Raw genomic sequence first — 12,142 nt, 5'->3', positions numbered from 1 at the left:
GGAATGCTGGAGTCAGCGTTTCATTCCATGAGAGTGAATAGCATCAGACCTCCAGAGATTTCTTAAGTGACCTTCAAAACATGAAGTCTAGCTTCCAGCAAACTTAAAGTAAACATATTTCTCTAGAGATTAGGATCAAAGCACAAGAAAAACATTCTACTTAACTACGTGGTGCTCAGACCATTACTTACTTATTGGAGCAAGGGTAAGTGGTGCTGGGGGACATGAAATTCACTTCTTTTGTCGCATTGTCTAACAGCAAAAGCAGTTCACAAAGGTTATCCAGAACTTTGCCAAGAGATTTTAAAAAATCATCACTCTTGTTCATACGATTGCTGCTTCATTCCCAAATATGGTCTCATATAATCATGGTCAAACTCTGAAAACTTTCTCTGAAGCAAAGCCTGGGGTGATTTGAACATTTTACCAAAGGAGCAGCTCAAGGACACCCCCACTCTGGCCTTGGGGATACTCTTAATGTTCTCAAGTCATCTCTAAAACAGGAGCAACACCACTGGGCTGCCATATCCATATAGGGTTTGGGGAGGATAATTAAATTGCAAATTCAGAAGTTCTGAGTCATTACAATAACAGATTTTTATGTGCACAGAACCTGGGCTTCCTGGAATACTTTGGCTTCCAGGGGGAGCTGAGCGGGGGGCAGAAATGATCAAGAGAACCACTTTTTAAATAAAATTGTTATGTAGAGTTTTTGACAGCTTAAAAACCTATCGCCGTCCATGAGAATGAAAAAAACCAGCTGTATCTTCAGATACCTGAAGCTATTTGTTGGCAAGTTTTGTGCAACAAAAAGCACTATAAGTAACATCAGTTTTCCATGCATGCCTTGTTAGGATTTTTGGTTGAGACAAGTGTCTTAGGAAGCTGAGGTACTAATTCAGCTGGAAGGAGATCAGGAAGGTAGTTTTCTCAGGGTTATCCTCAGGAGCAGCTCATAAGTAATTCCCACCACAAAAAAAAAGAAATGAAAATTCCTTTGAAGTGTCCTGTGACCCAAAATATGGAGCCCAGTTAACCACAAACATTCTTTTATTGTCTCCCAAGCCACCAATTTATACTGTTTCCCCAATATAGAAGAAAATGAGCTAAACCTTAACCTTGATTTTGGTGATGACTCTTTAGTGATCGTGCACTGAACTACTGCTCTGTGTCTGGGTTTTACATGTCACGTTGTGTCAATGTACAGGCTGATGGATGAAAACTCTCTCATACACATGGGTGCATTCGTTTCACATTCAAACCTCATTTTGATCTTAAGAAAATGGAAGTCCAGATTCTAGCTCTGTTATGCTGTTATTCCAAGGATATCACATAAAACACATCTGTAATATTTTTAAGCAAGCTTGTTTCCCACTGATCTGAGTTACAGATAATTTGACTTCCTTACTACACCCTGTCTTGGCTAGCACTGAGATTTAGGGCAGTCAGAAATACAATAAATCAATTTGACTCAAAAGATTTTCAATTTACAGGAAGAACAAGTTTTCCGTAGCTTGTGCCAAACAAACAAGTCGTCACTCTTGGTCTGAGATAAGCATTATCTCCTCTCTTCCTGCCCCCTTTTCACTGTCTTGCTATTGCTCCTCCAGAAATATATACTAAATGCCTGACCTTAGGCGCTGGTGCCAGTGGAAACCTTCAGTAATTGTTCTTTCTCATAGTTCAATCATTTTGAATTACAACTCACAACACAGAAACCCAGAAGAAAGATTAAATGCCTTTTTTGAAATGGAACCATGGGTATAAGACAGGCAGTGAGTGCATTAAGCAAGTATGAGTAATTCCAAATTAACTACATGTAAACTCTCTGGTGGCAACTACTCTATCAAATCTTATTCTTCATATGCTTCTCTTCCTTGCTCTCAGGCTTTGCATCTTGTTAAGATAGAATAATTTGCACTGTTGTTCAAAGTGCAAAGATTTCAGCTGCCCAACTCACTGATATGTAAATATTTTGGGAGACCTTCTCTGGTTGTTCTCAGATCCTCTAAAATTGGTGATTACTGGTGCTGACTGCAGAGGTACTCACTGAGCTTATTGGAGGGTGTAATCCAATCAGTCTAGCAGATATTTCTGGATTTGCTTCACTAGGAATTCTGGATTGTTCCTCCTTCATTCCCAGGAATCAAGACCCAATTTTAGTGAAGTGCTGTTGATTCAGCCAGTAACCAAAAGACTGAAATAAGTCTTCATCTCCACAATCCTTAAAATGTTCAACATCGTAGAACTATAAGCAGTTGAGGTTTGTATGCTTATCCAAGCCTTGTTATCCTGGAAAACTGAAGGATGGGAAACTTGTACAACTGGTTCTCAATAGAATTGTGGTATTTCCTGCAGTTGTCTGGCACAGAAACACCATCTATCTCATAGTATTTTGGCACTGCCAATATGGAATCTGGCAATACAGAAACACGTAAGAAAAGACAATCTTTTCCAATGACAACAAGGGAAACTTGCTTTGACTTATGATTTCGTTAAAGTTATGATTTTGTTTGTTTCTCTTTCCATTTTGCTCTTTTGCTATCCAGGGGTATTTGTGGCACCTTACGTTGGCATTAAATGTCAGCAGCACAACTGGGATTATTGAAAAAACAGCCACATACCTTGGAGTCCCTGGTCTTCCTTCTGTTGGGTCAGGTAGAGGTGGGGGTACTTTGAAAAGGAAAGGATGAGCAGAAAGACAGGAAATGTAAGAGAAAGCCAGAAGCACATTTCAAAGTGTTCACCACTTCTCTTTGGCCTTTTAACTCTGCAGTTGGCTTAGTTTTTGAACTATTGCTTGTCTCTCCATTCCCTGATTTCTGGATAAACCATGCCTAGCAATCCAGTACGTAATGCTCATAATGCCAGTAGTTGTACACAAAGAATGTGAAGACAATTTCATTTTCCAGTGTCTGACCTATCATTGTAAGTACCACTAGATTAAGCTGAAGGAGTTTTCTTGCTCCCATTATGTAGGTAACACAGTACTCAATATATGTAGTTAAGGCTACCGTTTTACTGTGGAACAGCCCAGCATTAGAAATCCAGGGCACTGCAAATGACCAAAAAATGCTTGACCTAGCTTTCACAGCATTGCTTACCATTTGAGCCAGAAAACAGTAATCTACTGAATTATGTGATTTTTCCATCCTTCCAGATCACGTGGAGAACCCTGCCAGAATGACCAGCAGTCACACAGACTGTCAGTACTGCCTGCAGTCCCTTCGGGGAAGGAAATATGCATTAAGAGAAGAAAATGCTTATTGTGTTGCATGCTATGACAGCCTGTTTGCCAACTCCTGTGAAGAATGCAAGCAACCTATTGAGTGTGATTCCAAGGTAAAGATTTAGCTTCCACTTCTTTTTCTCTGCTCAGTTACACACAAGTCCCATTCCTTTAATGGCAGATTCTGTATCTAGCCCTCTGCATATCCCTGAGATGTTGTAGAGCCCCAGGACATCCACACACAGCAGAAAGAAACAGTGTTATTTTCCCAGAATAGGAAAGCTCCAGGGCCAAACATCAGGAAATCTGCACATACATCTACCTCAAACATATGAGATGTGTGGACCACAGCTAGACTCCATCCTTCAACTCCAGTGACTCTGGCTGCAGAGACTGCACAGTGCTTGAGGGACAGTGAGGCTGCTGGTGTAATTCAGTGGATTAGGATGAACAGCACTTTGGAATTTCTCAGAGGTATCCTTTGAAACAAAAAATATTGAGTGTTGTGTAATTGCCTTTACTGTACGTGTTGACATGCTGATGTCAGGCTGAAAAGAGAACATATTTATAATTTGTGTATTATTCCCTCTGTCTTTTGGAAATGACGGGTATTATAATTTTAACTTAATTCCAAGCTTACCTCACTCATCTCACAGATGACATGTTAGTTTCCAGGACTGGCTTTCCTTTCACCTCTCCGTTTTGTTAAATATTATTAACAATATGAGTTGTCTGTGGTATTTGACAGGGTTTACTGTACCCCATACTTCAATATACAACCTGTACATTTGACTGTTATTTTTAAGTTCAGGTGAAACCTGTCAAAATGCTTTTGTTTTGCCAAGCTCATTATGCAGTGCTCACCTTCTCCCTGTGCTCACTTTGCCTACATTCTTTTGAAATAAAAGGTCAGAAAGTTATTGAAATAAGGCTCTCAGGGGAGCTCCCCAGCCAAATCACTTCATGGTTTTTAAAACATATTGTCTGAGCCCAGCTCAGTACTGTAAAGGAGTCTTCCAAAGAAACTGTTGATTTGGATGAAGGTTCTTCTCTAACTCTGATTGGCATTTTTCAACAGCAAACTTATATGTGGAGGTCCAGTCAGAGTCACCTGGACAACATGTGCTCTGAGCTCATTAATTACACTTTAAGAATTTAAATTTCAATAAGTGGCAGGACAGCCAATATCAGAGATCATTAACTAGAAGTTATGTCTTTGGACTGAACAGAAGGAAAAAATTGGAAGAATAAAGCAGAAGTAGCAAGGAGTACAACAGGCCAGACTCAGCTAGAGATCTACTGCTGGTTGTCCTACCTCTGCCAAAGTGCTAGAGCTTGGCTCTCCTCACCTCCATCATATCCAGTCGGTGTCCCAGGCTGCTCTGGAGTCATAGCCTATTTTCTAAAAGACTCAGAGTACAAACTAAAGCAAATGAAAGCAAGAAGGACTCAGCACCTCCTGAAATGAAGAATGGGCTGTATTTCATTTTTAGCACTTTAAAGGGTGGGGATCTGGCAAAGGAGAAAAATTACACTGGATTTATGTCCTTTTTGTGTTTCTTACTTATAAAGGAGACCTGGAAGGGTTTTGTTTATTTTTAAGGTGAGGAGCAGAGGGGGGGCAGGGGGGATGGTAGTACATTTTTCCCTTGTTTTTTTAACCTTGGGAAAATAAAATCTGCTGTTTGCTATTTTTTTGAATACTTAGTGGAGGTCTCATACATATACTATTAGCTTTTCCATCCTCTAAGCCTGCTGAGTCTTAAACAAATATTTTTCTGCCAAGCTTTTAGGAGGGGTTATGTTAGGTGTAAACAAAAGCAACAATTTTTAAATAACATTTGTAAGAATTATTTTGTTCTCAGTGAGATATTAATTGCTTGTTTTCTGCAATAACACGATCTTCAGTGTTGGAAGAAAAAAATAGTAATGTTAAAGAATACACAAAGTTAATTTATAAGTCTGTAGAGAATGCACTCCTTGTCAGGTGGCCTGTGCACCTTAAAAATGTTGACCAGTCACTTCTCCTCGAAGGGCAACTGTAAAATATACAATGATTATTCCAATAAAAGCATACCTCTGATGTTACATAAAGGACTATTGTATGTCCCAAAGCAGCTCCTAATAGGCCCTGCAGGAGGTCCTCAAAATATCCTGGTGCAGTAACTTTAAGCACTTATATCTCATCTGATCACATTTCCCATCAGATGCCACCTGTCATCTCTTCAAGTCACTATTGCAATGCTCTCCATTTTTCACTTTATTTCTGGGAAGAGCTGGGTGATAAAAACACTGTGAAGAGATGTCTCCATTAATGTGGACTTACTTTCTCCAAGGATTTGGCCTACAAAGGCCGCCACTGGCATGAGAGGTGCTTCAAGTGTGCCAAATGCAGTCGCTCACTGGTGGAGAAACCGTTTGCTGCCAAGGACGAGCTCTTGCTGTGTACTGAGTGCTACTCTGATGAGTATTCATCTAAGTGTTTTCACTGCCAGAAGACCATTATGCCTGGTAAGACAACAGGGACCCTTCAGTGAAAAATGGAACTGCATTTTTATTTATAACCATATCCTTGAATAACTGAGCTACATGTTCCTTGACTTTTAGAAGAGCTTTCGGGTGACTACCTCTCCTTTACGTGTAGTACCCTCCTGGGAGTGAAGAGAGGGCAGGATTTTTACTAAACAGAATGCAAGTACATTTATGTTTACAATAGGTTTACTTCTTGCTATTAGTAACCTTGAGAATTCCACACTTTCCACTAAACTGCTTCTCAGCTTTTGATCACCAAAAGCTGAGACATCCTGACATCAGGACGTCCTCTAGGCCTTTCACTGCTGTCACACCAGTAAAGCTCATACAGCACAGAGGCTGCCTAAAAGATGCCTCTTCAGAGGCCTCCAAGAGAAGCCACAGCACCAGATGTGACAAAATGAAGCAGCTTGCTTAGGAAAGTGGGTAATTAACTTTGGACCAGGGACCTACCCTCAGTGCTTGAACCTTTTACAGATCACATGCATAACTCCAAATACCAGCTTCAAACTATCTGCTGTAGCCTCACAACTACTATTTTGGGAACCTTTGACCAGGCACATCAGTACATTTGGCAGTGACACAAGAATTTTACTTTTCAATAGATCTTACTGCCAAACAATAAGGTCTGAGCTGTGCAGAATTGTTGTCTTAGTATAAATATTAGGGTACTGATGTTGTGGTTCAACCTGTAACATTTATTTGAATTTTTACAGTTTATTTCCTTTTCATTACAGGTATTAGTGTATTTTCACTACAGCTGTATTAGTGGAAGTAAATATTGTAGCAGTGTAGTTGTGTTCAGTTTCAGATTAATATACTGCTTAAACTTTGCATAGTTTAAGAAAAATCTTGTCTAATAGTCACCCTATTAGATGTGATGAAAATAGTACCAGAATATACTCAAGTTTGCATTGTTATCCCCTGGTGTATATCCACCTTGCAGATTTTGCTCCGGAGTCTAGGAGACTAAATTCTTGAAGCAAGGGCTGAGGGTAGGAGTAGTAGTGCAAACACAGAACAGAAGTGGCATGGGAATGCCAATCAGTTTCTAAACCATTAACTTTTGCCATCATCTTACTAGCTCTGTGTTGAAAAGGCCCAGTAAGAAAATCCAGTGAAGTCAGCCTTCTGATCACTGGGAGGAAGCTGCAAACCTTTTATGTTTAAATACAACCAGTAGTTTCTCTCTCCACCAGCCCCAGAGTCCAGGAAACAGGTATTGTGGGATTGTGCTGTTACTACAGCAGTTCTTTTCTTTGGGTGGAAGGGATGGTAAAGCACCTGGCACCAGCCTAATGCTACCAGCAGGGGAGGAAGTTACAGTGAAAAGTCTCTTGAAAACAAAATTCTCAGGTATATGAGCATATCTTAGACTTTCACATCCACATTAAGGTGCACAGGGCACCTGTTCACAGAACTAAGAGCTCTGAAACTCCTCTGGCAGATGTTTAATTGCACAAATTTCTGTCCTTGCACCGTATCAAAAGTATCTATTTAACCATGATAAAAATAATGGTTGATCTAGGATGGAATTCATGAACTATGAGAAGAGGCAGTGTGCTTTGGCACAGAAAAGAGATTTACTTTTAACAATATTGCCAGATTAAGCTGAATAAAATAAATAGTAGATTTATAAGTGAAGGAGCCTTAGTTTAAGGAAGACAAAAGACTGGTCATTAGTAGATGCACTAAACATGCAGCGAATAAACTTTGATTGATAGAAATGTTGTGTACCTGAACTGAGCTGGCTGGCCTGAGAGAAACTCTGAGCAACCAAAGTGAATGACAGAGAAGTAACCCTAAAATATTCATATAAGGACTCTAAAGGATTCATGTAAGATATTCAAAATCACAGTTTAGGGAATTTAGCATATCTCCTGCCAGGTGAGCATACGGTGCTGAACGTGTTCTTGAAATGTCAATTAAATACTTGAACAAATAAATACTTAAAAATGAGGAGCAGTGGAAGGAAATGGGAATGTCAGTTTGGAGAAGAGGAGGCTGAGGGGAGACTCCATTGTCCTCTACAACTACCTGAAAGGAGGTTGTAGGGAGGTGAGTGTTGGCCTCTTCTCCCAAGTAAATAATGACAGGACCAGAGGAAATGGCCTGAAGTTGTGGCAGGGAAGGTTCATATTGGATATTAGGAAGAATTTCTGTACTGAAAGAGTGGTCAGGCACTGGAACAGCCTGTCCAGGGTGGTGGTTGAGCCATCATCCTTGGAGGTATTCAAGAAACATGTAGATGAGGAATTTCAGGGCAGGCTCTAGTGGCGAGGTTGTGGTGTCCTTTTGAGGGTGCTTTTTGGTGAAGTGTATGTGGTTGGTTTTCTTTGTTTTGTTTTGGGGTTTGTTTTGGGTTTTGTTTGGTTGGTTGTTTTTTGTGTTGATGGTTGGACTCGGTGATGTGAGAGGTCCTCTCCAACCTGACGATCCCATGATTCTGTGAAACTATTAAACTGAGGATAAGTGCTTTCTTGAATAATCCAATACTGAGACAGAAGATTAAAAACAAGAGTATTCCCAACATTTGAAACTTAAGTTACAAGACTGTATCTGAGGAGATTTCTTGCTTTTTGCAGGTTCCCGTAAAATGGAATTTAAGGGAAGTTCCTGGCACGAATCTTGTTTTGTTTGCCAGAATTGCCGGCGGCCTTTGGGAACACAACCACTGATCACCAAAGATAAGGAGAACTACTGTGTACCCTGTTTTGAGAAGCACTTTGCTCACCATTGCTACTCTTGCAAAAAGGTAATTAAACATAGAGTGGAAGAAAAGCGCTAATGAGGTGATATTGCTCGTGGGGGAAGGGGATGGATCATGTCAAGTGTCTGGTGAAATAAGAATAAGAGTAGAATCTTCCTTCAGGCATTGGACACAAAGACAACTGTGACAGTATCTGCTGTCCCCTCTAGCTAACACTAATCTAAGCCTGATTATACTTAAATTCCTCCCTCAATTGTTCATGTTTTAAAATTGTTTCTAGCTGATGAAAACATACTGTTCTCTAGGGAAATGTTTTAAGCTGCTTTTTATGCCAGAATTTAACTTATATTTAGTACCTGTATTGCTCTGGAAGGAAAAATTACTTTTTTTTTTTTTTTTTTTCCTTCAACAAATAACTTATAACTCCTATTAACTCCTATAGTTATTTAGTGTTTATCTGCAAACCTCTAACATTGCTCTGTCCTCGTTTGTTAGGTAATCACTTCTGGGGGAGTGACCTACCATGACCAGCCTTGGCATAAAGAATGCTTTGTGTGTGCTGGGTGTAAAACCCTGCTGACTGGACAAAGGTTTATTTCCAAAGATGATTATCCATACTGTGTAGACTGTTTCAGCAAATCCTATGCTAAGAGGTGTGCTGCTTGCAAGAACCCTATTACAGGTGAGTCTCATAAAGTCATAAAGACAACTAGACACTGATGAATCATCATTCTCCTCCCAAAGCAGTCCTTTACTTTAGAAAAAAGCACTAAAAATAGTCCCATCATAATGAAAGACTGAAGGGGTTAATTACTGAAGGTCCACCACATGTAAACTACCTTGCTAGGACATACTGATCACACGTGTTCCCCAATGGCTGAGGATTTGTTTCATGTGCCAAAAGGAGTTCCTCTATTATTTTATTTAGTGTTTTCTGCACTAAAATTCATCCTTAAGAATATAAGAAAGGCACTTTTTGGCCCTTTCCAGGACAGTACACACAAGTCCCTGGTGTAAGTAATTTCTTTGGCCTTGTTTTCAAATGCAAATGTGATCAAACTGAACAGGAATTAACTGCCCGCTGGAAAGGCACACCTGTCCAAGTAGGAAGTTTGCCAAGTGCAACAAAGCTGTATTGCATGCATCTTTGTGTACTTAGATGATTCCTAATTAGACATGTAGGTCACTAGTCTATGAAAGCTGAAGTTTTCTGAGAGCATTAGCTAGTGCTCTGCATTGTCATTCTGTTATATGTGAACTCAACTGTTGACAAGTATCTCTTGATTGTTACAGGTGTCTGCTGCACATGTAAGTGTCCAAAGAAAATGATCAATACCTAATCAAATGGGCATGATTTAAAAAAAAACCCAGCAACAAACCCACAACAAAACAAACAAGCAAAAAATAAAACCAAAACAAGACCACAAAGAAACTCAAATTTGTACACACACAAAAACCCAAAACCAAACAAAAAGAAACAAAACACACTCAAAAACCCAAAACACACAAAAAAACCCCAAACCAAAACCAACCAACAAAAAAACCTGAACAAGCAAACAAAACCACAAAACCCCTCAATCCAACCCTTCCAAAAACCTGATATTTTCTTCCACACTCTTTGTGTTAGGAACTCCATGATCTGCTAATTTCCAAAAGACTCCATCTTGAAGAAACTCAGGTGTAAAGAATTAGATTTCACTAAATGTTGCACACAAACTGTATGTATCAACCCATTGCAAATAATTTTCATGACAGTTTGTTGGGAAGATCAGCAAACCTGAATGGACATTGTGATAAACCCATTCTGTTCAGAGTTCATAACGGGTCGTGAAAACAAAGGAGTGACTTGTGGCTTTGCTTGAATTATTTCTCACTGCAGTTAATTTTAATATTTTTTTTTCAAGTCAGCCAACAAAAGATATTTCAGAATATGGATTTTTTGTTGGTTTGTTTGCTATGTGAATGGCACCCTGACCACAGACCAGAAAACAAACTGTTGCATTTCTGACCCCTTTCCTGAAATACTGGATTCACATCTTCTTTCTCACGATCTCTTTCAGCTCTTGGAGGTGCTAAATTTATCTCATTTGAAGAGCGCCAGTGGCACGGGGAATGCTTTAACTGCATGAAATGCTCTGCCTCGTTGGTGGGCCAGGGATTCCTCACTGAGCAGGATGGTGTCCTTTGTCAGGAATGTGGCTCTGCTTCCTAGTTCTGTGTAGAGCTCTACAGCTGCATTACTCTCCATCTGTAACATCTACTTCATTAAGCTTCAGTAAGAAATATCATATAAAATAACATATATTTAGTCATCTAAGCAACTTTCCAAAAGCGCTTTCATTTTATAATAGTTCTTAACTGCTTATCAAAATAAATAAATAAATAAAAAATAAGCAGCCCCATACTGGTTAAGAAAATAATGCAGAAAATATTGCTATTAAATATTCAATCTAACTACAGCATGTTTTTTTCTGGTAACATACTGCACTCTGCTGTTAGAAGCTTAAAAATTTATATTTCATCTCCCATGAAGCAAGGAGGATTGTGAAATATCTGTGTGACATATGACTAATGATGAAGCACTAGCACTGCTTCACAGGGACAGACCTTGCTGTGGAAAGCTGTACAAGTGCATTTTTCTATTGGATCATAACATCAATGAAAACTTGTAAATACTCCAGGCAAACGAACTACTAACAAAACAGGCAGAAAGTGGAAGGAAGGGGCACTTTTTCATAGAGGGCCACCAAATAAAAGAAACCCATTCCAGGACCAGATAAAGGGAAAAAAATTGTCATTTTCCTCTCCTTACTGAGATTGCTCCTTGGAAACACAGTCTTTAGTCATCCAAAAAACCAAGCAACAGGTCTTTTCCCATAATTGGTTTACTGGACCTCACTTTTCAGGCATAACTGCTTTACAACATAAATAAATACTTATTTAAATAATAAACATAAATAATAAATATTCGAGCTGCTATAAGAGGTGAGCATTGCCTAAGATTGGACAGGGCTGATGTACACTTCCCTATAGCTAGCATGCCTTAAGATTCACTAGACCTTCAAATATACTTGTAAAATATATATGTTTTTACTAGTAGACACTAGAGCCTACTTGTCCTCTTAACCTTGAGTTTCTCCTCCCCTCAAAGTCTATTTGCCAGCAATCAAAGCACTGTTAATGGCCTTACCATTTCCACCCTGCTAGTCTTTGACTCACAGTCTACCCCTTTTCTTGTAAATGCCTGCTTGTCTATAGCAGGCTAAAAGCTCTTCAGAACCAGACCCAATTCATTTTGCCACATCACAAGCATTTGCCAATATTATATCAGAAATTTGCAATGTTATCATTACAAGCTAGGCAGTCCCTGCTTGTAGTATAAGGTATTAGTTTCTAGGCACCTGGCTTTGAGAAGGCTATATCTGCTTGTTGAGCTTTAACACTCAAGTGTCCCTTATTAAAGGTCATCTAGAGCTGAGTTACAAGCACTTCCCTTCTTCCATAGGGTATGTTACAGTGGCCTGATTCAAGTAACAGTGTCTGTACCAGCTGGTTGGGAAATTCAGTCCCCATCTCACACGTACTTAATCATAGAATCATAGAATCCTAGAATGGTTTGGGCTGGAAGACACATAGAAGATCATCTAGTTCTAATCCCCCTGCCAGGGCAG

General features: G+C 39.5%; 1 protein-coding gene across 1 annotated transcript in view; it reads left to right on the top strand.

Annotated features, from left to right (window-relative positions):
• The window catches only part of FHL5 (four and a half LIM domains 5), a 21,573-nt gene extending 10,807 nt beyond the window's left edge, over positions 1 to 10,766 (top strand). The window contains exons 2-6 of the mRNA XM_010006318.1: positions 3,172 to 3,342; positions 5,566 to 5,740; positions 8,347 to 8,516; positions 8,967 to 9,153; positions 10,532 to 10,766. Of these exons, the coding sequence (XP_010004620.1) occupies positions 3,184 to 3,342; positions 5,566 to 5,740; positions 8,347 to 8,516; positions 8,967 to 9,153; positions 10,532 to 10,683 (843 nt within the window). The 5' untranslated portion in view covers positions 3,172 to 3,183 and the 3' untranslated portion in view covers positions 10,684 to 10,766. The remainder of the gene's footprint in view (positions 1 to 3,171; positions 3,343 to 5,565; positions 5,741 to 8,346; positions 8,517 to 8,966; positions 9,154 to 10,531) is intronic.
• Positions 10,767 to 12,142: the final 1,376 nt, after the last annotated feature.

The sequence above is a fragment of the Chaetura pelagica genome, unplaced genomic scaffold, assembly GCF_000747805.2.
Source record: "Chaetura pelagica isolate M959 unplaced genomic scaffold, ChaPel_1.0 scaffold399, whole genome shotgun sequence".
In the NCBI taxonomy this organism is placed as follows: domain Eukaryota; kingdom Metazoa; phylum Chordata; class Aves; order Apodiformes; family Apodidae; genus Chaetura; species Chaetura pelagica.
This window is presented reverse-complemented; position numbering and strand designations above follow the sequence as displayed.